This window comes from Notamacropus eugenii, chromosome 4 (genome assembly GCF_028372415.1).
Source record: "Notamacropus eugenii isolate mMacEug1 chromosome 4, mMacEug1.pri_v2, whole genome shotgun sequence".
NCBI lineage: Eukaryota > Metazoa > Chordata > Mammalia > Diprotodontia > Macropodidae > Notamacropus > Notamacropus eugenii.
In genome coordinates this window covers 52,025,514-52,051,502 of record NC_092875.1, presented here as the reverse complement: position 1 = coordinate 52,051,502, position 25,989 = coordinate 52,025,514, and the positions used below count along the sequence as shown (strand labels likewise).

General features: G+C 50.9%; 2 protein-coding genes and 1 long non-coding RNA gene across 6 annotated transcripts; 2 read left to right on the top strand and 1 right to left on the bottom strand.

The window, feature by feature from the left end:
• Nucleotides 1-710: 710 nt before the first annotated feature.
• LOC140499469 (acidic leucine-rich nuclear phosphoprotein 32 family member B-like) lies at nt 711-4,893 on the top strand. 2 transcript variants are annotated; one of them, XM_072600928.1, is made up of 7 exons: nt 711-1,122; nt 2,444-2,593; nt 2,739-2,861; nt 3,195-3,390; nt 3,600-3,760; nt 4,075-4,132; nt 4,520-4,893. In XM_072600928.1, exons 1-7 carry the CDS (start codon nt 1,069-1,071, stop codon nt 4,594-4,596), a joined length of 819 nt encoding a protein of 272 aa, XP_072457029.1. In that variant the 5' UTR covers nt 711-1,068; the 3' UTR covers nt 4,597-4,893. The 2 variants fall into 2 exon arrangements, with proteins under 2 accessions (XP_072457029.1, XP_072457030.1); XM_072600929.1 differs by having other exon boundaries at nt 799-1,122; nt 3,606-3,760.
• Nucleotides 4,894-5,072: 179 nt separating this feature from the next.
• ZNF414 (zinc finger protein 414) lies at nt 5,073-12,454 on the bottom strand. The gene is given in 11 exon segments (XM_072600927.1): nt 5,073-5,308; nt 5,311-5,358; nt 5,361-5,538; nt 5,540-5,679; nt 5,930-5,980; nt 6,132-6,595; nt 6,811-6,916; nt 7,268-7,375; nt 9,461-9,556; nt 9,664-9,802; nt 12,210-12,454. Coding segments are annotated over 11 exon segments (1,362 nt in total). The 5' UTR covers nt 12,213-12,454; the 3' UTR covers nt 5,073-5,279.
• On the top strand, nt 12,431-25,115 carry LOC140499470 (uncharacterized). 3 transcript variants are annotated; one of them, XR_011965452.1, is made up of 3 exons: nt 12,431-13,291; nt 20,522-20,657; nt 24,414-25,115. It is a non-coding gene; the product is annotated as an uncharacterized lncRNA (long non-coding RNA). The 3 variants fall into 3 exon arrangements; XR_011965454.1 differs by having other exon boundaries at nt 12,432-13,291; nt 24,429-25,115; XR_011965453.1 differs by having other exon boundaries at nt 12,444-13,291; nt 24,493-25,115.
• Nucleotides 25,116-25,989: the final 874 nt, after the last annotated feature.

The following is a 25,989-nucleotide window of genomic DNA, read 5'->3' as shown; positions in this document are numbered from 1 at the left end:
GGCACCAGGGCCGCGCTCCTGGCCAGCAGGGGCGGACGGGGCCCCAAGGGGGAGGCTTTCCGAGCGCAGGCTCGTTGGGGTCACCGGCCGCGGAAGGCCGGGGTACGCCCCGCTGCCGGCAGGAGGCTGCGTAGACGGAAGGCCCGCTAGGCGAGGCGGGGCCCCGCGCTGGGAGGGGCGAAGTCCCGCTCCGGGAGACGAGGTGTGGACGCTCCGGCACAGCAGGGGGCGCCTTGGGGGCGGGGCCGTGCGCTGGGAGGGGCGAAGCCCCGCTCCGGGAGACGAGGTGTGGACGCTCCGGCACAGCAGGGGGCGCCTTGGGGGCGGGGCCGTGCGCTGGGAGGGGCGAAGCCCCGCTCCGGGAGACGAGGTGTGGACGCTCCGGCACAGCAGGGGGCGCCTTGGGGGCGGGGCCGTGCGCTGGGAGGGGCGAAGCCCCGCGCCGGGAGATGAGGTGTGGACGCTCCGGCACAGCAGGGGGCGCCTTGGGGGCGGGGCCCCGCGCTGGGAGGGGCGAAGCCCCGCTCCGGGAGACGAGGTGTGGACGCTCCGGCACAGCAGGGGGCGCCTTGGGGGCGGGGCCGTGCGCTGGGAGGGGCGAAGCCCCGCGCCGGGAGATGAGGTGTGGACGCTCCGGCACAGCAGGGGGCGCCTTGGGGGCGGGGCCCCGCGCTGGGAGGGGCGGGGCTGCCCTGTGAGGGAGAGGTTGGTGCGGTGATACCGGCAGAGGGAGCTGTGGGGTCATTCTCGGGACAGCCGCACTGGCGCGGCGAAAAGCCAAGCCCGCCGTGGCTTGTTGGGGTGGGGTTGGTGCTCCTGGGCCAGCAGGAGGCGCTGCGGGGGCGGGGCCGCGCGTGGGGGGCTGGGGTTTGGCGCTCCGGGGCCAGCAGAGGGCGCGTTGGGGCCGGGCTGGGCCGCCCGGGAACGCGCTCCGGGGCCCTCGGGGGCGCGATCTCCTCCCCCCGCCCCTTTGTGTGCCTTTGGCGCCTTCCTGGCGGTCTCCCCGGCGGCGGCGGCTCTCGGGGCTCTCGGGGCTCCCTGGCTGGGCTGGGCTCGGGCTGCGCGGCCATGGACATCAAGAGGCGGGTTACGCTGGAGCTGCGGAACAGGAAGCCGGGGGAGGTGAGGCCCGCGCGGGCCGGAGCACGTGGGCCCGGGGCTGGGGGCGCCGCACGTGGGCAGGCGCGCGGGGGCCGGGGCCGGGGGGATCGGGGCCCGACTGCGGGCCCGGGGCGCCGAGATCCGGAGCCGTGGGCCTCTAGGCCCCACGCGGACGCCGGAGGCCGGCGGCGGGGGCACCGAGATCCGGGGCGCACAAGGCCCGGGAGGGAGGCCGGGGAGAGCGGGCTCCGAGACCCGGGGACGTGGCCTTCAAGGCTCGGCACATGGGCCCCGGAGGCCGGCCGGCCCGGCCGTGCGCTGCGAGATCCCGTGCTTGGGCGTTGAAGGCCCGGGGTGCAAACGCGAGCCAGAAGACCCCGGACTTGGAGCTTGGAGGCCTGGGGTCCGGGGACCGAACGTGCGCTAGGAGATCCCGGGTTTGGCGCTTAGGGCCCGAGCTACGAGCTGGGAAGTCTGGCGCGGGGACATGGGGTTGGGAAGCCTGCAGAGAAGGGCCTGGGGTTGGTAGCCGGGGCCGGGGCGGGCAGATGGTGGGGAGCGGGCGGCAGGACCCCGGCTAGAGCTTCCCAGAGTCAGCACGGGGGCATTTAAGCGGAAGACGGCTACACGTGGGGCCCTGGCTCGGAGGTTGGGAAGGTGGAGGGGCCATGCTCGGCTTTTCCTTTAGTAAATCTTGCCATCTTCCCCCCTCCCCCCAGTCTCTCAGCTCTGAAATTGAGCCTTTGGTCTTAGGAACGAGTGGTCTCAAGTTCAGGTCCAGAACTTGAGATGAAGGATTCCTTTAGGCTGCCCAGGGCTTGGCGTTCATTAGAGGAGAGAAAGTGAGGCTTTGGGGTCTTCTGTCCTTATAAAGACCTGAGCCCAGCTCGGAGGCTTCCTGGGCCTGCTTTCTCTGGAATCACAAGGACTAAGATGAGCCAGGATGTGTGGACAGGAGCCCAGAATGACCTAAGTTTAGGGTGGTTAGAGCCAGGGCCTGGAGTGACTGAGCCATTCTTGGCTGTTCTGGTCTTTGGGAGGTGACCAGAGCTGGGCTGGCTTGAGGGGTTTGGAGGATCATCCAGAGAGAGTGAAGCGGTTTAAACTTGCAGTTTAGAATTAGGGCTGGGGGGTGATGGTGGGTGTGAGGTGTAACTGGAGCCAGGATAATCTGAGTTGGACAGGAGGGGGATTGTGGGCTTGACTGGATTTGGACTTTGGGGGGGGGCACGCTGGAGGTTGGGCTTGGATGGTCTGAGACCCAGACACCATGGAGGGGGGGTCCTGGTTGGGATGGAGCCTCACAGGTTTGGAGATGACTGATGTTGTTCTTCACCCCCAGGTGAAGGATCTAGTCTTGGATAACTGCTTCTCAGATGATGGAAAGATTGGGGGCCTGTCTTCAGAATTTGAAAATCTTGAGTTTCTCAGCATGGTCGACATCAACCTTGTGTCTTTGGCCAACCTACCCAAGCTTCCCCGACTTCGAAAGGTGGCATGGGGAAGGAGAGATTGAGGGGTGGAGACACCAGAGATTGGGAAGTCCTAAGCAGGGGTGGGGGATGAAAGGCAGGTGGCCCCCCTGGGAGTGGAGATGGAAGGTCAGGGCCCCTGACTGTTCTGTCTGGGCCCCACAGTTGGAGCTCAGTGATAACCATCTCTCTGGAGGCCTGGAGGTCCTGGCGGAACGAACACCCAGCCTGGTCCAGCTAAACCTGAGTGGGAACAAGATCAAGGACATCAACACACTGGAGCCCCTGGTGAGCCTGCCTAGACTCCAACCCCTTATTAGACTGTTCACTGAGGGCTAGGACTGGTCCTTACCTAAATTCTTACTTCCCCAGAGGTGATTAGCTTTGACTTTTGCACATAAGGTGCTCCATCAGAAACTTGCCCTTGCCCTTTCTTTGGCCCAAGGCACGTCTCCTGCCTCAGGTCCTCTCTTGGCTCTTTGCAGTTTTCTTGGAATGTTCCAGACTGCTGGGGCACCCTTGGCCAGGGGTTGGGTAGGTCAAGCTTCCCAAACAGTACTGGGTCTAGGGTGGGGTGGGATTAAGGCCTGGAGTTCTACCTGTGCTCTCTGCTCCTTGTAGAAAAAGCTGCCGAACCTCAAGAGCCTGGACCTTTTCAAATGCGATGTGACCATGTTGATGAGCTACCGGGAGAGTGTGTTTGCCCTCTTGCCCCAGCTCACCTACCTCGATGGCTATGATGTCGATGACAAGGAAGCTCCAGACTCTGACCCTGAGGCTGAGGGCCTGGACAGCGTTTGCGGGGAGAATGGGGAAGGTGAGGATTTGCCAAGGGAGGCCTTCTAGCCTTCAATTTTGAAGCCCCAGCCCCCTTTCCCAGTCACTATTTTGGTCTTTGCTGTCAAGTGAGGATGGACTGCCTCAGTACGTAGATGGGGAAATCAAGGCACAGCCAAGTTCACCTAGGCAGTCACCCTTTGGAGCCAGGGAGCCCTGGTTATTTGGTCACCAACTCTCTGTTGTCAGTGATAGGTGAAGAAGAGGAAGAGGACGAGGAGGAAGAGGAACTTGATGAGGATGTAATTGATGAGGAGGAAGATGAGGATGATGAAGATGTTGATGGAGAAGAAGATGAGGAGGAGGACGAGGAGGAGGAGGACGAGGAAGAGGATGGGGTGGAGGATGAGGTGCGGACTGGGCAGCCCTCCCTGGGAAGGGGATCGAAGCCGAGGTGGGGGCCTCCTTCCACCTAACATGAGGACCCATACACTGTGCCTGGGGCTCACTATCCTGGACCTCACTATGGGGTGGGGGACAAAGCTGAAGACTTGGGGTTGGTGTCTGTTTCTGCCCCTTGCTTTGCCCCCCCTGGGCATGTCTTTCCCCCCTCTTGGTTTGGACTTCCTCACCTAAAATTGAGAGGGAGGGTCAGGCTGGCTTTTCCCCCAAGCACTGTTATTCTTAAGTTCACTCCTGCCTTTCTTCTCCCCCAACCCTGCAGGAGGATGAGGAGGATGAAGATGATGATGGAGAAGAGGATGAAGAGGAAGAGGGAGAAGGTGAGTCCTGACTGCATGGAACCCAACTCTAAGCTTCCTCCTAGAGGTGTGCCAAGTAGGGGATGGGTTAAGGGGCCTGGCAGTGTTGCCTTGCCCCCTCTCATTGCCCATGGCATGATTCCTGGGAGGCAGCTAAGAATTCTAGCAGACCAGGGTGGGGCGGGCTCTCTGCTCAGCCCCACCCCTTGAGCCCGGCCCGGCCCTTCCTGCTTTGTTTTTCCTCCAGCCCAGTTCTGGTGAACTCCCTCTGAATTCTAGAGGCCTTGGGTGGGAGGGTGCCTCTGAATTCTTGATAACCCTAACTAGCCTGCTTGCTCTCTGCATGTCAGTGTGGGTCCTCTGGGCTCTGTTCCTTCTTTTGACGCTGGTTTGCTTCCATACCTTCAGAACCCCAGCATGGAGAGAAAAGGAAACGAGCTGCAGATGATGAGGGGGAGGACAGCGAGGAGGACGAGGAGGACTGAGCCAGCTGCCCTGCCCTCAGTGAGCAGTGGGTTGTGGATGGACTCTGCCAGCTTGCCCTGGGCACTGCTTGGCCAGGGGATTCGGTGACCAAAGGTTCTCTCCGTTTTCAGGGGTGTTTTGTGCAACAATTTGTTGGAATTCTTTCTAAATCTTTGTTTCCAGGAAAAATGTGTCCCATGCCCTGCCTGGGCCCTGAAGGGGCAGGGGCTCTGGCACTTTCTCAGGATAAACCTTGCAGCCCCCTCCCTCTTCCCTCTTATTGGTCTTTTTAAATAAATAAAAACTGGAATTTTTTATCCTGTCTAGGACAAATAGTGAATGGGTAGGGGGTGACCAGATATCTGTTCCCGAATTATTCAGTCTGTGGAAGAGTCCAGCTTGGTCAGTCAAACCTACAGTTCCCCGTGGAGGGATTCCTTTGAAACAGACTGGGCCTCACCCAATGATTCTTGAAGCCCGGTACTCAGCAGGCAACTCCTATACAACTGTTTTATTATCCCCACCCCCAGCTGATCCTGGGCCAAGCCAGGACAACTGGACCCAATGACCCCCAGAGTTCCAAAGCAACATTAAGTTAATTATAAAAATAGTCTTCTACCTCCCCACCTCCTGCAGTCGCAAGGGCCCAGAGTGAAGAGTAGAGGGAGTGGTCCATCTTTGTAGCCATCCTGGAAGGGGAATGTCAGGCCACTTGCAAAGTTTGCCTAAGAGTGACTCCACATCACAGGGTGGCCTCATACAACTTGGAAATGAAGGAGAGTTGGTTTCCCAGCCTTAGAAATCCCAGTCCTCGCCAGAGGCTGGGGGGCCCTGGGCCCGGGGTGACTGGGTGGTGAGGGAAGGAGGACCACTTGATGACCCAGGAGTGGGTTCCAGTGACCAGACTGTGCCCCCCTGGGCCTCCAGTTGAGGGGGAGTTGAGGGTGATGGTGGCTGTGGGGGTGGGGCTGGAGGTGGAGTCTTTCGATGATCCTCCAAATGAAGGGTCATGGCCGGTCTGGAGGCTGTGGAGAAGGGGCACTGCATGCAGGTGTATCGGCCCCTGGTGTGCTCCCACACAATACGGCTGGTAGAAGAATGACCTGGCATGGAGGAGAGAGGCCTTAAGTGTATGCGCCTGGGACCTCCTGAACAGGAGGGGTCTTACACAATCTTAGGCTGCATCTGGGGAAGTTGGAGGTAACTTGGGTCATTTTCTTCCTGAAGACAGTTGAGCAATATGGAGTCTTTACTAAGGAGGGCCTACAGCTCATGGTTTTTGTCCCTTTCACATTTTAAAAAGTCTGGTTGGATCATTCCTCCCCTACATGCTTCCCCAGGGATGTCACTGACCTGTAGGTCCCTCAGAGCTCCCAGGGGGCCTCCTTGGGCTACCGCTGGAACCTGTGGAAGGACAGATGGAAGGAAGGGGTCAAGGGAGGTCATGCTGCAGCTTTACCTGCTACCTACTTTCTCCCTCTTCTGGCCCCTACTTGAGGAGAGCACATTGAACCCCTGCTTCTACATAAGGGCTGGATTTGGGCTGTCTGCTCACCCTGATTTTTTTTCCAGACAGCTGCATTAGTGTTGGAATTGGAGCCAGGGCCAGAGCTAGGGAGACTCTGGGCCTGGGCAGGCAGGAAGGGACGGAGGCGCTGGGGCCCAGAACCAGGGGCCAGCCCATAGGGAGAGGGACCCAGGTAGGGTAGGAAGGGTGCTGGTACAGGGCCTGAGGCCTGGCTGGAATAGGAAGGCAGTGCAGCAGAGCTGTAGAGTGAGGCCTCCAGCAGCGGGAAGGGGGCCCTGGGACGAGGTTCCGGGGGCAGGGGCAGCGGCGTGAGCAATGGGGCCTTGTCAGGGCTGGGGCCCGCTGGTCTCTGAGCATCAGGCAACTCCTTCTCCAGAGCTGGGGGCAGGGGACCTGGGGGTTGGGCCGGGCTGTGGGACTGGTCGGAGCAGACGTGTAGGTGTTTGAAGAGGGAGCGGTGAGTCCGGAAGCGGAGAAGGCAATTTTCGCACCTGGGGTAGGGGGAGACAGAAGCTGGACTGAAGGGTGAGCAGGCCTGATAAAAGCAAGGATGGGGCTGGGTGACTTGATGGTATACAGGATGGCAAAGGGACGTTGGGAGTGAGTGAATGAAGTGGATGAGAAGGGGTTAGGTCACCACAGAGAACCCAAGAACACTTCCAATGGGTGGAGGGAAGAAGGATGGGGGGAATGGGAGAGGCCTCACTTGAAGTATCTGTTGGGCTTGTAGTGCAGCTTGGTGTGGGCCATCAGCTCCTGCATGCTGGGGAAGGTCTCTGTACAGCTTGGGGTAGAGCAGTGAAAGAGTTTGCCTGTAGAGGAACATTAGCAGAGGTCATGCTCCTAGGGGCCGTACACAAGGTTCCAAGATCCAGGCCATCATTATATAGATGAGAAACCTGAGGTCTACAGCGGGTCTTGTCCAAGTCAAGGAGTCAGGATTTGAATCTAGATTCTCCTGACTCCAAATCCAGGATTCTGTCTTCTTGCTTATAACTCTTGAGGAAGGTAGGCTTCTGAACCATTCCCACTGGGAGCCAAGACCAGGAGTAACAGCAGATAGGACTGCCTGTCATGTCAGGGTAAAGTGGTCCTCTGCTAGAGAGGATCCTAGGAAGAAAGTCATTGTTCCCCTCCCCCATTTTCCCCACCCCCATGCTTACCTTCCATGGACTGTGTGGGTTGTAAATGACTGTGCAGGTGCTGAGCAAGCTCTCGGGGGCTGGGGAAGGACAGGCGGCAGCCATAGCTGGAGCAGGGGAATTGTCTCCCTAGGACACAAAAAAATCCCCAGAGCCTGGTCACATTTCCCCTCTTCAGCCATACCTCAATCTGAATCCTGCCACTTACACTCTACCACGGATTTAAGTACTAGGCACCTACTGTGTGCCAAGTCCTAGGCTTCAGGGTGGGGGTGGAAGCCAAGAAGATGAAATACAAGTGACATGGATCTGAGGCCAGCCCTCAAGGAGTTCAGAGTCTAATAACCATAAAGGAATAGCTCTTGTCTACAGCATGTAGCCTCAACAACACTGGGGTAATATGGGTGTTGGTTTCCCTTTCTATGAGAAAGGAAACATGTTTAGGAAGTGGAATGTCCCATGCAAGGAGGTCACAAGAAACAGCTGAAAGCCTAATTTGAACCCAGGACCTCTGCTGCTTACAGCAAGGGCAGGGAGCAGAACCACTTACAGGAATCTATCTCCAGTAGCAGCTGCCAGGCAGAATGTAAAGAGCACAGAGAACAAAAAGCAAGGCCCTGAAAGATGAAGAGGAGACAGAACAGGAATCAGGTGGGAAGGAATGTGGGGGGTTCCAGGCCAAGGGGAGGCTGTCAGTAGAGATGCAAAGGACAATATGGGGTGAGCAATGATCTCCTTTGGCCTAGAGAAGGATGCTGGTCCAGAAGTTTAGATTTTCCTGAAGGGTGATGGGACTGGAATAGAGTAAGGCCTTTGGAAAAGAGAAGGTTTAGGCAGTAAATAATGATTGCCTTCCAGCTATCTGAAGGGAAATCATGAGGAAGGGAGGAGACTTATTCTGTCCCAGAAGGAGGGACTAGGACCAGTGGGGGGATGTTTTAAGAGGGCAGATTTTTATGGCTTATTAATGATTGGAGCTGTCCAATGGTGGACTGCCTTGAGAGAGAGTGCCTTATTGCTGGAAACAGAATTTTCTACAACATCACAACCAGAAGTGACCTTAGAAATAACTCATTTTCTCCACTGTCCCTCCCTACAACTCATTTTCCTCCAGAGAAGGAATCTGAGGCTCAGAGAGGGAAGTCACTTGTCCAAGGTGAAAATGGCAGGCCTGAGACCAGAACTCAAAGTTCCAGACTCCCCCAAAAGCCAGGGCTCATTAGACTAAGCATCCAAGTAGAAGGGGACTTACACTTTTTTTTGAGAGTGGTTTTGAGAGTGGACTAAATGCCTTCTAAGGCTGCTGGCTCTGAGATACTAGCATTGCAGCACCAGGACTGGGTTTCAGAAAGAATCTCCAACCTCCCGGACACTCTATATCATGAGCTCTAGTAAATGAAGGCAGAAAGAAAATTTAGGATAATCCTGGGGAGACATAACAAGGACTTTTTCTTAAGGGAAAGCAGTATGAATGCAAAGGAAGGGCCATTTGCAAGAGGTCTGTAAGTGGGAGGACAGAAGGAGGCAGAGATAACTCAAGGTCTCAGGCGAGGAAGGACAAGGATGCTGCCAACAGATATAAGAATGATGAACAGCTTGGGAGGAAAACGACCAAAAGTCCAACTTTGGACATAGTGAGTCTAAGGCGCCAGAGAAATATCCAAAGGAATTCTGAGATTTGGAGCTAGAAAAGAGCTAAGCGAAGACTCAGAGAAGTGATTGACTGGCACAAGGTCACACAGCTGGAGAAGGAGCCCAGGGCCCCAGTCCTCGAATGCACAGAGGTCCTAGAGGAGACATGGGTCTATGGCTTGAGAGAGACTGCACTACGGAGTTTCCCTTGGGCCATGATTGTCCTATCCAGGACGGGGATTTCAATGTCTCCAAGGGAGAGGGGCCAGCAAAAGTCACCAAGACAGGCAGGGAAGAGTACCCAGAAGGAGAGGATATGGGGAACAGCTGTGCTCCAATGCCTGGCTGCAGCTAAGTGAAAGAGAACAAGGCTGGAGAAAAGGACAATGGTGTTGGTGATGAAGGAAGCATTGGTAACCAGAGGGAGGAGAGTGAGGAGAGTGGGGAGACAGAAGCCCTAGGGGATCATCATCTTTCACCAGACTACAGCATGTGTTCTCTCTCCCATCTGCTTTCAAGCCTCCCTGTGTGCCAGTGCCCTTTCCTGTGGTCCCTGTGCCCCTCCAGGCTATAGTTCCTCACCAGAAGAGGGGGGCCAGCGTTTTGGAAGGCGTGGCTCCTCACTGGGGCTGCTGTTTACTCCCCCTCCGGTGCTGGTTCTGCCAGAGTGCTTGCAGTCTGCAGAGTGGAGACAGGTTACTACTCAGCCCTTGCCCCAACAAACCAGGCCCCCTGGACTTGAGGATTAGGAAGAAGTGCCAATCCACGATCCTTCTCATACTCACCCTCTGCTGAAAAGGCCGGAGACAGCTGCTCTTTCTCTGGCTTGGCTGCTGGGCTCTGGCTGGGGCTGCCATAGATGTCTGAGTAGGGCAGTGGTGCAGGACATGCCTGAATCCCAGGCCCTATCCCAGAACTCTCCTCCTGATGACAATGAACCAGATATGGAGGAATCAGTTATCAGTTCTTGAACTTCCCTCCTCTTACTTACCCCATCCCCCCTACTTCAAGCTTCTGCTTCCCTCCGTCCTTTCTTGTGCCTGGGCCATCCCAGTGGGGGTGAGGGGAACTGTGCTAAGAAGGGGACTCTAGTTTAGAAGTCCCTAGCTCTCTCCCATTCCCTTCACTTGCCTCAGGTTTCCTTCATCTTCTCCAAGCCCATGACTGGGTCCAGAATGACCCACAGAATGTCAGCAAGGCAACAGCTGGTTGGGAGTCATGGAACTTAGCAGAGATGAGAAATTTGGGGACCATCAAATCCAACTGACAGAAGGGAAATGTGGTAAAAATGGAACTTGTTCAAAATCTCCCAGCAAGTCAGGCTAGGGTTTGAATGTAGGCTGGCCTGACACTTTCTACCCTGATAGAAACCCTTGCGGTCACTTTGTACCCCACTCCAAGCCAAGGAGAGCCCCAAACCCCTTCTTCCAATAGTAGGTTGATAGGACAAAAAGCATGGGCTGTGCCCCATAGGAAGAGGGCACAATAGGCTCAGGGTGAGCTGAAGATATTGTATGACTGCCATGGATGAGGGTGTTCAAGGTAGTGCCTGGATGACTAGGAGCCAAGAGATCTGGGATTGGGAGATGGGAGTGCAGGAGGTGAGGGTAGAGGTGTGTGAGGAGAAGTCTGGACTAAGGCAAGAAAAGGGAGTCTACCACTCTGGAAAACACACCTTTTGATGTCAGATGACCTGAATTCAACCTGGTTTTGTTACTTACTACCTATATGACCTTGATTATGTCACCAAACCTCTCTGGGCATCAGTTTCATCATCTCTAAATAGGAGGAGAGGCTGGGTCAGACTAGATCAGAGAATGGGTGAAAAGGATCTTGGAGGTCATATGGTCAAAGCCCTTCATTTCTCAAAAGAAGAAACAAGGGTGGGGAGAGTAAATCAACACTATTACACAAAGGAGGGTGGTGGAGCTGAGTGTCAAACCCAGGTTCTCTAATTCTAAATGTAATACTGTTTCCAAACTCTGAAGTCCTTTAGGCCAGAGTCCTCAAAATTGGAGCGAGCTGCCTACAAAACTCCAGAGTGCAGCCTGAACCAGGTTACAATGTAATTGGGAAATAAATGTTTCACAAAATAAAGATACAACATAATTTGTTCATTTCTAAGTCAACATGCTTCCTAGAGGAGTCCATTTTTATTTGAGTTTGATACTTAATAAATGATTACTCCTCTTTCCCTTTGAGCTCTAAACCTTACAAATAGAGTCAGGGCCGGAGGTAAGGAGCAGGCCTGGATTGTGGCCTATTACTAGTTATAGAAAAGGTGAGGTAGAAGAACTGAGGATGGGGAAATCTTGGACCTCGTTAGAGAACAGAAGAATATTGGGTGCAGGGGGAGTTGCTGGGGAAGAGTCCAGGTGATGGACAAAGACTGGGACAAAGCACAACCTAGAATGGGTAGAAGGTACTGTTTTGAAGCATAGGAGCATAAGGCTGGAAAGAGTGTCAACAGGTGGCCCAAGGAAGTGCACCTAAAGTGATCTGCCTGAGGTCACATATCTGTTGTCAAAGGCAGAATCTGAATCCACTTTCTGAGTCCAGAACCAGTGCTCTTTCCACAGTACTACCATTTTGGAATGGACAACAGCCCCTAAGGGCCGGGTTGGACTCTAGTGGGGTGGAGCCTAGCACAGAAAGGGAGATACTGTAGGAGAGGGGACAAGAAAGGAGGTGAAATGTTTATAGGGTTGAGAACTAGAAAGAAATGGGAGTTTCCACAACGTATGGAAAAAAAGTGGAATCTGCATGGGTTGGGGAACCTAAAACAGACGGCTCTGGAATAAGGAGAGGCCTAGATCACAGGTAGAATTTCGAACTTCGAGGGGGCGGCGCCCATGATATTGACAAAATCCTTGGAGGCGGGATCCATGATATTGACGGAGTGGGGGCGGAGCTAAAGCCTTTGATACAACTCCGGGCGGGGCCCCGAATATTGACAAGGGTTCCTGGGAGGTGGGGCCTAGGGCTCTGGCTAAGGAGCGAGGGAAAGGAAGCACAGAATAGAAAAGTCTTATGTTTGCAAGGGCGAGGCCCAGAACGGAGGCGGAGTTTGGGCCCCTGGAGGCGGGACCAAGCACAGGAGGCACCTCCCTACGGGGGGCGGGACTTGGAACGTGATGGGCCAGGGCCTGGAAGAGGGGCGGAGCTAAGAAAGCAGGCGGAGGCGTGTCCCCGTCCTTGTTTCCCCAGCTGTCAGTCAGTCTGTCAGTTCCGCGCCCCGCCCCTTTACCCCCCTTCCCTCAGCGACGGCTCTTCTCCATCCCCTCCTTCTCTCTCGGCCCCAGCCCCGGCCCCGGCCCCAGCGCGCGCTCACCATCCCTCCCCGTGTCCGCGCGCTGCCTTTGTCCTGAGGATCCCGCTGCAGCTCCCCCCGCTGCGGGGACACGCTCACGTCGCCGCCATCTTGTGCCAAGGCTCGGCTCTCGCGAGAGCAGGCGCGGCCGCGCGGGGCCTGGAATGGGGGAGAGGGCTGGGCCGCCGAGGCCTGCGGAGTGACAGGGGCGGGGCGTGTGGGGTGAGAATGGAGGCGGGGTCTGAGCGCAGCCTGGGACGCATGCGCCCCGAGACAGGGCAGCGTTTCCGCTTCTCCGGCTCACGCGCCGTCCGGCGTGGCGTGGGACGGGCGCGCCGCCTGGTCCTGGTTCCGTTGGGTCACCAGGGAAGCTCCGCCCCAACCTAGGCCATGCCCCAGCGCTGCAGGAGGTGCCAAAGCAAGGACCCACCCCCGCCCCCGCTGAAAAGGAGAAAACTGAGGTCCGGGCTTACGAAACCCAAAACACGTGAAAATAAAAACCTCCGAAGAAAGCGGATCGATCTTTTGCATCCCCTGCCCCTTCCCATCCCTCAGCTTCAGTTTCCTCATTGATAGAACGGTGGAAGTGGGTAGGGCACCGGGCGCGGAGTCGGGAAGGCAGGAGTTCAAATTCTGCCTCCCGCAGGCCCTGGGTAAGTCACTTCCCCTCTGCCTGACTCAGTTTCCCCAACTGTAAAATGGAGATAATCCCTAACTCCTCAGTGTGAGAGGCTCGAAGGACGTAACACACTGTAGCGCACCGTGCAAATTTTAAAGCAATCTATATGCTAACTATCATTATTGTTACTTCCACCTTTTGCTCCTAAAACTGCAATCAAACCAACAGCTCCATGCCATCCTTCAAGAAGGGCGTCTCAGTGGACTGGACTATCCGTTGTTCCAGTGATCGATCATACTGCTACTCACCAGACCTTGACCACCTTCCCCAGCTGCTAGCACTGCCCTATTATCTGTTTGTTGTGTCATTTAAGTTGGGTTTGATTCTTCTGACCCCATTTGGAGTTGTCTTGGCAAAGACACTGGAGGGGTTTGCCCTTTCCTTCTCCAGCTCATTTGACAGATGAGAGAACTGAGGGAAAGAGGTAAGTGACTTAGCTGCCTAATAAGTGACTTGGCATCCAGTAGATGTCTGCGGTTGAATTTGAACTCAGGTCCTTGCCTCTAGGCTCAACCCTCTATCCACTGAGCCACCTCTTATTTTCCCCCATTAAAATATAAATTCTTGGAGGTCAGAACTTTTGTATTCCCTGAAGTGTTTAAGTACAGTGCTTGAAATGTGACAAGCAGTGTAACAAATGCTTATTCCTTCATTCGTCTGTCCATACATTTTGTATCTTTGTCTCATTGATAAATTTTTTCTTCCTTCTCTGTATTGAGTCTATTGGGCAACAAGAGTGTTTATAGCAGTAAGTCACTTGGATAACTTAAGCTTTACAAATTATTTCATTCTCAACAATCATATTAGATTTGCTTTTGGTCTTTGTATCCCCTGAACTCTTCCAGTGCTAGACACTTTGTATCACTTGAAGCTCTTCCAATCCAAAATCAAATAGTGGCTGGTTTGCTCAAGGAGCATGTTGATCTACAGAGGGATGTAATTTTGACAAAGATGAACAAAGTAATTTCAAGAGGGAGAAAGCGTTCTTACCTTTTCAGAGGGAAGCACGATTGATGTAAAAGAGTGTAGGAACATATGGCATGTAAGGTTTGAAGGAAATTTAGGCCTTCTAAACTGAGGGGTGATAGTAAGCTCCAGAAGTGGGAGATGACAAAGTTAGTCTAGAGAGCAGCTAAAAGGTCAGTTTTACTGAGGAGGATTGAAGCCCTGGGAGTTCGAGGCTTATTTAAGTGGCAGAGTGGGAGCTTGGCCTCCAGTCTGGCTCTTTAGACTGAAGGTCCCAAACTTGCTGTAACACCTTGCCCTTCTGTTTCACTATGACGAATCTGGTGGTCATACCCATAGGAATCCAACGTAAGTCAGGTGCCCCTTGAGGATAAGAATGGTTTGGTGTGCTCAGTCAACGTCGTGTTTGGTCCAGGGGGAGAGAGGAAGACTGATGTTCCTTGTGAAAAGTCCCAGGCAAACAACTTCAGACACCTTGGAAGACCCAAAAATTCAGTTTCCTGTGAACCATACAGTTTGGAAAAAGTCAAGGATCCTGCCCCTTCCTTTTGAATTCCACCTTACCTGTGACCCCACCTTCTTATTTCATTTAGCATTTTGATTGATCTAGTACACTGATCCTCTTCATGCCTGGGTTTCCCCCTGCTGAGCTTAAAATAATTGATTCCCGTTAAGTATGAAGGTTTTAAATAGGATGGGGGGGGGCATTATTCACAGATATGAGAGTGATAAGTGGTAAGGAGTTCTGGGGGGATAGGAAAGAGAGTTCAAAGTACTATAGGAAATTTTGAGGAGGGAGAGAAATGATTAATTGGGAGAATCAGGGAAGGATTCATAGAACTGGCACCTGGAACTGCATCTAGAAGCTAGAGATGGATTTGAAAGGGCAAAAATGAGAATGGAATATATTTCAAGTATTGCGTAGGGACAGCCAGTGCAAATGTATGGAAGGGGAGGAGGTTATGCTGAGTTCAGGGAAAACTAGTAGTCTCGATATGTGGCATGATGACAGTATGCTGGTCGTGGAGTCAGGAAGAACTGTGTTTGATTCTGATCTCAAACACTAGTTTATGACCCTAGGGAAGTTACCCTCTTTCTGCCTCAGTTTCCTCATCTGTAAATTGGGGGTAATAATAGTACCTACTTCTGATAGGGTATTGGTGATGGGGTTTTGGGAAAAGACCATGTCTTTGGGACATGGATTCCAAAGCCTCTGAAAAAAGGTGGAATGGCTTAAATGACAAATTGAGTTTTTATTTGATCAGCAACAGGGAGCTACAGGTTTTTGAGAAGGGTGTGACAAAGCCAGACCAAGGGTTTATTTTGCCCTTGGGTAAAGGACTGGTGGGAGGTGAGGAGGACAGAAGAATGAGGAGAATATAGAAGCTTATTGAAGTAGTCCTGCCAAGAAGTGATAAGGCACATCACTAGGGTGGTAGCTGTTTGAATGGGGAGAAGGGGCCAGATGGGATTGAGATGTCATGGAGGAAGACTGTGTTAGGCTGGGTAAATGATTAGAGATGGGGGAGGGGAGTTAGAGAGAAAGAAAAGTCAAGGAGATTCTGAGGTGGGGAACTTGGGTGACTTTCTCCTGGTACTGCCTCTTTTTGATCTCCTTTGTGGATTCTGGTTTGGGATCATCTCCTGCCCTCTAATCCAGGATATCCCTGGAAGACTGTCCGGGGCTCTTGGCTCCTCCTCTCCCCAGCCTCTCCCTTGGCTATCTCATTGGTTTCTAGCTTCAATTATCTTCACTAAGGAGATGACTCCCAAAGCACAAGTCTGATCTTGTTACCTCCCTGCTCAGGAAGTAGCTCCCCATGGCCTCTAGGATCACGTACAAAACTCCTCTGATATTTTAAGCTTTTCACAATCTGGCTACAATCTATCCTTCCAGACTAGTTTCACATTACTCCTCCTCACCATGCATTCCAGCCAAACTGGTTCCTCCTCTATATGACATAACATTCCACATCTGGCCTCTGTGTTTTTACCCAGGCTGCCCTATCAGTCTCCCCCTACCCCTACGCCCCATCACCCATGCCTGGAATGCTCTCCCTCCTCACTCCTGCCTCTTGGAATCCCTAGCTCCCTTTGACGGAGTTCAGGAGCAGCCTCCTACAGGAGATTTTTGTTGATCGCAGAAACTGTTGATGTTCTCCCTTTAAAATTACCATGTACTTACTTTGCATATGTTTTCTATTTATGTGTGTGCTGCTGTTTCCCCTCAACAGAATGTGACAGGAGTGAGCTTGTGTTGAAAATGATTGGTTATTCTATAGGGATGAAATCCCCCCTCCACCCTCCCAATCAGTTTTGAAAGCAGAAATAAGATCTGATTTTGTACTTGATCCCTCTCCCCTTAGTCATTACTTGGGGCTCTGTGAGCTCTTTTGGACTTTGAGCAGATAGGAGAGGAAAGTCTCCCTCCACTCCCAGCCCCACCCCCATTCCCAGCAGCAGCTATAATGCCTACACACATAGTGTCTATACATCTGTTTGCCTCGATAAACCTGAAACAAAATGACAAAATGCCAAGTCCTTGGCTGCCTCTTCTCTTCTGCTGTTTTTTTTCCTTTGAGCACAGGTGATTAAACTGAGAGATGGATGTTTCCAGCCCAAGAGAATGTCAGCACCTTGAGGGTGAGAATTGTTTAGGCCTTTCTTGGTATCCACAGTGCTTAGCAGGATGTCTAGCATACAATAGGCCCTTAATAACTTGAGGAGGCCACCAGGTGGCATTGAGCCTGGAGTCAGGAAGATCTGAGTTCCAATTTGACCTCAGACACTTACTGGCTTACCAAGTGACTGGGTGAGTCACTTAACCTCTATCTGCCTAGTGTCATCAGTATTAAAATTGGGAGTGATAATAGCACCTACTGTGAAAGGTGTTTGTGAGGGTCAAATGAGGTATTTGTAAAGTGCTTAGCAAAATATCCAGCCCACAGTAAGGGCTAGAAAAATGCTGGCTATTATAATTAGCTTGTTTTGGACTTGATAAGTTCAGAGTTCTTGAGAAGTCTGATGTTTCGCCGCACCTTCTTGGAGCAGATGACTGCTGTCAGGAACATGAACCGTGCCTACCTGGGTGCCCAGAAAACATGGATCATGACAGAGGTGCTGCATGAGGAAGCTCCGTGTCCGAAATGAAGTCAGGAAGAACCAAGTCCTGCACAGTCAGGAAGATCTCACTTCATATCTACCCGCAGATACTTATTAGCTTCATGACTCTGGGCAAGCCACAACCTCTGTTTGCCTCAGTTTTCCTAGCAAAGTGATAATAACAGCACTTATTTCCCAGCGTTGTTGTGAGGATCAAATGAGATCACATTTGTAGCATTGTAATATGTGCCTCACACATAGTAGGCTGCTATCTAAATGATTATTTCCCTTCCCCTACTTCCCTGCTTTGACTGTGTGGATGAGGTGAAAGGGGGATCTCTTAATCAGTGCTACTAATCTCATAGAAGTTTTTATTACCAGGAAGACTATAGTAGTTAGTGGTCATGGGTTTCTATAAGTCCTTTGAGTTACTCATGTGTTTTCTATATCTTAATGGACTCCTGTGAATGTTTTGTTATAGGTTACTATTTCATGTTTTAAGTATTATTCCATGTGTACTTGTGAGTCTTTGGGGTCTTAAGCATTTCTTTTGTGGTAGAAGAAATAAATAGGTGTCCTGTGCCAGATATCTACTACTTTGGACAGCCATGTAACTTTTCTAGAAGAGATAATCTGGCAGTCCCACTTTTGGGGAGATATGAGCCAAACTAAAGCTTTGCTTAAGAAGGTTTCTCTGGAATACTTTATAATGCACCCAGAATAATACAAGAAAAGCTTGAGTCTCTCTCCTTGAGATTAGGCTCACCCATGCTGAATCTAATTTTCTGGAACTCAGAGCCAGAGCTCTGAGGTAACCTTCTTTGGCCATGAATAAATTAGGTCCTTGAGGACAAGGGGTATTTATTTATTTTTGTCTTTGGATTTCTAGTGTGATTGATATTTAGTATAGTTCCTAGCACATAGTATGTGTGTTCATCCTGTGTTGCTGAAAGAAGACCATGCCATCAGAGAAATGATGACATGACTTGCACTTGACTTTGAGTGAGTGAGGGCTGTGCAGGTCACCAGCCTCCCTTCTCCTCCAGAGCCATCTGAATCTAGTGGCCAGATATTCATCAGGATGACTGGAGATGACCCAGGATGAGGCAATTGGGGTTAAGTGAGTTGCCCAAGGTCACACAGCTAGTGAGTGTCAAGTGTCTGAGGTGAGATTTGAACTCAGGTCCTCCTGACTCCTGCACTGTTGCTCTCTCCACTGCATCACCCAGTGGAGTGCTAGCTGCCCAGTACATAGTAGGCATTTAGAATAAATACCTATGGAATGAAATCTGTTTATTGTCATGGGAGGATTTTTCTGATTTGGTTTTATTACCATTATTTACTTAAGACAGCAGGTCATATCTCTGTCTAGAACCTGCAGAATTTAGCTGAGACATCAAACTTTAGCCCAGAAGATTAAGTGGTTAGTGATAAGAGAATTTCTAGCTTAGTTTTATTACCTCTGTTTACTTAAGACGAGCACGTCCAAAACAGAATTCATGATCATTTCCCCTGACTCTCCTTTACTCCTATCCTATGTTACCGTAAAGGGCAACACTATGTTCCTATCTCCGCACACTGACAATTTAGGACTATACTTCTGGACTATACTGTGGGTCTATGCTGAGGATATAAGAAATTACTTATTAAAGTGCATGTTGAAAAGTCTGATCAGCAGCAGCACCTATCGATGAATCCCTGGACAATTTTTATGTCCCTCTCCAGGTCTTACAGCTTTCTTTAGTTTCAGCTTCACATCCCACATTTCCTTCCACGTACCTCTACCTGGATGGCCTATAAGAGGGCTGGGGATCCCTTTAGCTCACCAAAAGTTTATCTTAGAATCCTGAGGGGTGGGGAAAGGAGCTTTTGTTTACTCTTCCCCAGATCAAAGGAGTAAATACTAGAATTTCCCCCAAGAAAACAGATCTTTCCCCAGGATGGGTTCTCATTAACATTACTATTGTTCAACCAGTTAAAGGAAAACCCTTTAAATTTCACCCGAGGATTCTTTAAAATGTTTTTCTTTCTTTCAGTTTCTACATTACAATGAAATGTAAATTGGAAGTTGCCCGGAAGTTTTATGCAAACTGGCAGCTGTAAAAGTATTTACGAAGTACTTACTGCGTGCCCAGCCCTGTGCTAAATACTAGGCATACCATGGTCTTTGCCCCATTGGGGAAAACAACCTGCAAACAACTAAATACCAACAAGATATAATGATTGTGATACTTTAGCTAAAAAATGCAGAGTATTGAGGTCCTCTTACTCTCCTCGGCTCATAGGCTTTTGTTCAAGGAGAGGAGGAAGGTTCCTTTCTTTGTCTCCCTTAAGAGAAGTCCCTAGGCAGGAGGAAACCCTGGACAAAGTAGTATCTGGGGGAGGAAAGTGTTCCAAGGATTAGTGAATTGCTTCCCGCAGGTCCTCATAGTAGGGCTCTTTTAGAGCCTGGTTCTGATGAATTTTAATTGACCCATGCACCGTTGCTTTCCCCTTCCTAAACCTAAAAAACTCCTGTAGCCTTTATTTCCTTAATCACTGTCCCACAGACCCTGCCCAAAGTCCTTTGGCTGCTATCTCTTTTCTACAGTATCAACCTCACCCAACTTGGGTCTGTCCCCAGACCCTATCTCTCTACTTTTCTCTCCCACTTTAATCACCTACTCAGTCATTACTAAACTCTCTTTCATCCTCCATGTCTTTCTCTCACAAGATTTCCATTTTCTGGAAATTTAGATCTCTCCAAAAGATGCCTGTTCCCTTAATCCTTTGAATGCCAAAATTCCTCCCCTGAGGTCCTGATCCTGAGTACCTACCTCAACATGTAGCCACAATATTGGGTCCCCTAAGCCTAGCAATGCTTCTCTTAAGAGCCCTGGAAAAGCACTGACCCTACTTGACCTCTCATCACTACTGCTAAGCAACCTTTCTTTCCTTGAGGTTCACTGAAATATATAATTTGAGGAAATTAATCCTATGGTCTAATTCTTGTTGCCACTATCTACAGTCATCCAGGCTATCCTCCCACCACACACTTTTTTTTTCCCCTCTGGGGGTTACTACCTGTCTCACAATTTTCCTCCCAACCCCTATCTCTGCTCCCATATTTGGAAGAAGAGTTTCTGCCCTTCAAGTTGATGGGGTTCGGACTCTGGGAACTTCCTTGAGCTCCCCTCGTATCTCCCCTCAGAACCTGGCTTTTCATACTCAGATCTGTGACCACTGTCTGTTACCTCTCAATTGCCCCACCTGTTTCCCACCTAGGCGCCCCCAAGTCTGATGTTTGTTGATTGCCTCCAGCTGTTTCCAGCCTTTGATTCTCCTGGGATTCCCTTCCTGAACTTCTTCTCTCATCACTCTAGACTACCAGACGTCCCCCCTTCCCATCCCTCCTATAGTCTTTTCTGTATTTAGTCCCACCTTGCCTCCATGAAGGTGCTCAGATGCAATCCAGCTCAGACTCTGTCTAGTTCAGATTCTGTCAGGCCCGCTTGTGAATACAAGTGTCACAAATGCTTAGGCTCCTTAAAAGGCAACCCAAGATGGCGAATCTTTAATAAACTCTGTTTTCTTTGGCTTTGAGAAGGCTTGAGTCGAATTCATTCGAGCGCGACCCGGACCGTTGGTATTTTTGGGGTTCCCATCACCCCGAAGCCTCATCATTTATGGTTCCCTGACCCAGAAAAGCTGCTAATCTCAAGTTCTTCTGCTCAAACTGGAAGGTATGTAAGCCTCCCCCTCTCCCTATCCTGGTACTTGCTCTCCAAGCACCTTGGAAGCAGATTTTCGGACCTGGCTTCAGGTCCCAGTATCAGGCTAAGTGTCTGCACTTTCTGGGCGCTAGAGAGTTAGAGACTCAGGTTGTTGGTCCCTTGGTTGTGTTTGGGGCAGTGGACCTGGGCATGCCCTCCAAGAGTGGGTCCCCAATTCTCTGGATTTCCTGGGCACAAGGAAATCAGGGAAAACTCAGTTATTTTTGTCCTCGTGCTTGTTTGTTTTTTTCTCAAGGCTTACTTCCATGTCCTCCTTTAAGGAGGGGGGGAACTTCCAGTCCCATGCCGAGAAATGGGTCAAAATTCATCAATTCCAAAGAATTCGCCTTTGGGCTGTCTTTTACAAAATTGGAAAAAACTTAGCTTCTCTAAAGAACTTAAAAAGAAAAAGTTGGTGTTCTTTTGCAACACACTTTGGCCTCAGTATCACCTGGAGGAAGGACAACGAAGTGTGGCCCAAGTTTGGGACTTTACAATGTAATAATACCCTTTTACAGTTAGAATTATATTGTCTCCAAAAGGAAAAATGGATAGAAATACCTTACATAAGGGCCTTTGTCAATCTCTCAGGACCCCATTCTCAGAAAAGATTGCAAGGTGCTTGTAGCTAGAGCTGTCCCACAAAAGAGAAATGGGGGTGAATTGGATGTTTTGGATGACCCCCTGTTTATGGCTCCTAGAGTCTCGGCCTCACTTCCTTCCCTATCTCTGTTCCCAACCCCCGCTCAGTTCCCAGCCAAGGAGCTTGCTGAGGTGAATCCCTCTGGAGCCCCTCTCACTGGGGCAACACTCGCTCAGACCTCAGGCCCCAACCCCACGGCAGTCTCTACAGTATCACTGCCCGTAACCCACCCCTCCTTGGGGACTCTACCTCAGGCCCCAACTACAGGCCTTGCTGCGGTGCCTCCCTCTGGAGCCCCTCTCCCTGGGGCAATATTCACTCAGGCCTTAGGCCCCACTCTCGTGGCACTCTCTGGGGCATCTCCCCCTTTGATCCCTACTATTCCTCAGGCACCAGCGGATCTTTCTCCATGCCAGCCAGATCCCCTGGCCCTGCAGCCTAATCCAGTTCAGCAGGTATTCCCCAACCCCTCCCTCACAAGAAGTGGGACTCCTTTCTTCCTCCCCAAGCCCCTATCCCCACTGGGCTATCAGGGCTGTTTTCCTTGAGAGAAGTGCCTACCCCACCCAGTGGGACAACCAGGGTGCATGTTCCACTCTCTCTTTCGGATCTCCCCCAGATTAAAGAGAAACTGGGGAGATACTCGGAAGACCCCACTAGGTTCACTGAGGGTTTTAGGGACATATCCCTACAATTTGAACTTTCTTGGAAGGATCTGCATATTCTTTTCTCTGTTGTACCGTTGGGGAGAAGGGGAGAATTTGGGAACATGCCCAAAAGTTTGGGGATCATGTGGCTAGCAATAATCCCATAAAATTCCCCCCAGGACCAGCTGCTGTTCCCGCGAGTGACCCCAGATGGGACTATCAAAAGAGTGAGGACAGGGGAAAGAGAGACCTTATGGTAATTTGCCTGTTAGAAGGCTTAATTCAAAGACAAGTAAATTTTCAAAAAATTAGGGAAATTACTCAGGGAGAAAAGGAAAACCCAGTCCTTTTTCAAAACTGCCTAGTAGAAGCTATTAAAAAGCATACCAGTTTGGATCCTGACTCCACAGAAGGGGCAGCAATCCTTAGCATGTATTTTATTAATCAGTCTGCCCCAGATATTCGGAGGAAACTGCAGAAATTGGCAATGGGACCCCAAACACCTCAGGCCCAGTTACTGGAGATGGCCTTCGGAGTCTTTAACAACAGAGGCCTCTCTTTGCAACAGAGGAAGAGGAACGAAGAAGAAGGGCCAGGGCCAGGGAGCAGGCTCAATTCTTGGCTGCTGCCTTGGCCAGGAAAAGACCCAGGGGGCACCCCCCCCAGGGCACCCCCTTGGAGGAAGGCTGGCTACTTGGGCAGTGGGGAAACCTGCTTTTGTTGCCACAGAGAGGGTCACTGGTCCAAGGAGTGCCTTCCAGGGCACCCCCCCCCCCCCAGAGGGAGCCAACGCCTGTAGAACTGTGCCCATGTGACCAGCAGGGACACTGGAGGAAAGATTGTTCCTCAGGTTGGAAAAGTGGTGGAGCCGCCCCCCAGTACCCTGTCCTCCAGTCTTCTCAAGACTTGGAACGTCGGGAAAACCTGGGTGCTGGCAGTGCTCCCACTTTCTCTACCTCTCTCGCCAAGCCCTGGGCAAAAACGAAGGCTGAAGGTAAGGTTACCCACTTTAACATGGCTAACTTCTCTGCTTTAACCAGTCACTCTGGCCCTACCTGTCCCTTGACCCCTCAGGTCATAGGCATTGAAGGGGAAACTAAGGAATGTCTCCAGACATACCCCCTCCCCAGCCTGCTTGAGGATCTGTTGTTTAAACACTCCTTCCTTATGCCCTCCTCTGACCCTGCCCCCTTGTTGGGAAGGGACCTGATGGTGAAATTGGGGAGCCAATTTTCTCTAGTTCAACCTCTCATCTCCCTTTTGCCTCTGTTCACTACATCTTTCCCCGGTTTGCTTGAGAGTGTGGGAGACAGTCAGGCCAAATATGTGGGACACTGGAATTCCAGAGAGAGCTGCTTCTGCAACCCCAGCCACTGTTAGTCTCGCAGACGCTAAAGTGCTCCCCATCTCAGCCAGTATCTGATTAAGCCTGAGGCCTGGGAAGGACTACAACCTTTAATTGAAAATTTCCTTAAGTATAAAATCTTTGTCCCTTGTTCATCTCCATGCAACACTGCAAGCCTTCCCACAAAAGGCCTAATGGAGAATACTCCCAATTTATTTTTGCTTTTGAATGTACTTTTCCTGGGGAATCAAGTCCATATCAGCTAACATGGATAGTCTTGCCCCAAAGCTTTGGATATAAACCTCAGTTATTTGGCCAGGCTTTGGGAAGGGATTTAAGGCACCTGAAACTAGCAGGACAGTACCTTAATTCAGTATGTGCAGGATATTCTTCTTTGTAGCCCCACCCAGGCAGATTCTTTGGCTGCTGCCACATAAACCCTTCATTTCTTGGGCATTTGAGGCTATGGGGTCTCTCAGAACAAAGTTCAGATGGCATGCCAGTCCACAAAGTATCTGGGCCATGAACTCATGCCCACCTCTCTCTCCTCAACCTCGGAGAGAAGGACAATCCTATCTATCCCTGGTGTTTTTAGACATGACTGGATTTTGCAGACTCTGGATTCCTAATTTTGGTTTTATTGCTAAACCCCTTTATGACCCTACTCAGGGCATTGACTCAGACCAGGCTAAAGCTTTTGAGACTCTGAGAACTAATTTGCCCACCACCCCATCACTAGACCTACCCAATCTAGAAAAACCTTTCACTCTGTATGTTGATGAAAGGAGAGGACAGGCTTTGGGAGTCTTAACCCATTCCTTAGGACTTGACCCCAGGCCAGTTGATGTTTTTATTTACTCATGTTTTACTTATGTTTTCCTTGTTCTACATGCCCATGGAGCAATCTGGAAAGAAAGGGGATATCTGACAGCAAAAAACTACCCTATCAAACATGCCCTTCTATGTTTTGGCCTTGCCATAGTCATCTTTGATTCTGCTCAGAAAAATTATCTTTTATGCCAGGGAAATTGTCTTTTCTTTATACTCCTTTTGTGCCTGTTTGGTGTGTGTGTGCCTTACCTCCTTGCCAGGTTTGTCTTTTCCAGAGTGCAAGCCATCAATTTCCAGATGACAGCCCAGGCTATATACCAACCTCTGTCTGAATCCTAGGTCTCCAGCCCAATGGACCTGGCACCGCCCAGGTTCTGAAGTCTGACCCATTGAACAGGACCCATCAAGGCAAGGAAAACTCTACGCCCCTTGCCAGCAGGAAGAAGTTTCAGAAGCTGAAATCTTCTCCCTTTACTCCAAAAGATTTTGGGTTTAATCTGTTTGAGGGGGGAATGATGGAGTTCAGACTCTGGGGACTTCCTTGAGCTCCCCTGGAATCTCCTCACTTAACCTGGCTTTTGATACTCAAATCTGTGACCACTGTCTGTTACCTCTCAATTGCCCCACCTGTTCCCCACCTATGCACTCCCTAGTCTGATGTCTGTTGATTGCCTCCAGCTGTTTCCAGTCTGATTCTCCTGGGATTCCCTTCCTGAACTTCTCCCATCACTCTAGACTACCAGACGTCCCCCCCCCCCCCTTCCCATCCCTCCTATACTCTTTTCTGTATTTAGTCCCACCTTGCCTCCATGAAGGCGCTCAGATCCAATCCAGCTCAGACTCTGTCTAGCTGAGATTCTATCAGGCTGGCCTGTGAATACAAATGTCACAAATGCTTAGGTTCCTTAAGTGGCAACCCAATTTGGAGAATCTTTAATAAACTTTGTTTTCTTTGACTTTAAGAAGGCTTGAGTCAAATTCATTCGAGCATGACCGGGACTGTCGATATTTTGGGGTCCCCAATTACCCCTAAACCTTGTCAAAGTTACATGATATGTGCTTTGTATGTGTTATGTATAAACCAAAAAAGTGAATAGAACACTAGACCTGGATTCAGGAAGTTGTGAGTTCAGCCCCTGTTGAAAAGGTATATAAACTAGGTACCCCAACATCCGGATCGAGCTAGTTCTGGACTGGCTCCCTCAGGGAAGCTCAGTTCCGGACTGGAACTCCTATGCAATCATTGCCTGTGTGTCACCAGCTTGAGAGAAATTAAAATATGGGTACAACCTAATTTGTTTATCTCCTTCTTAGAACAAATGTTTTGGGATTGACACTGGCTAGTCAAAAGGCTTTGAATGCAAAAAAAAAAAAATTTTTTTCCCCATGATCCAGGAGGCAATTGGGGAAGCACTGGAGTTTATTGAGTAGAGGAATGACATAACTGTACCTGGGCTTTAGGGAAATCACTTCACTGGCTCAATGGAGGATGGATTGAGTAGGGAGAGTTGAGGCAGGCAGAACTGCTAAGCAGGCTATTGCAATAATTCTGGTGTGAGGTGAGGATTTGTGCCAGAGTGGAGGCAAGGTCAGAGGGGAGAAGAGGGGCATATTTGAGAGATTTTGCACAGGCGAAATCGACAGACCTTGGCAACAGATTGGAAATGTTGAGGTTCACGGGTGCTGGGGACCCTGATATACCGACACTCCGGGTCCTGCTCTAATGAATTTGACACAAGCCTTCTTAAAGCCAAAGAAAAACAAACTTTATTAAAGATTGGCCATACTGGGTTGACTCTTAAGGAGCCTAAGCATTTGTAACACTTATATTCACAA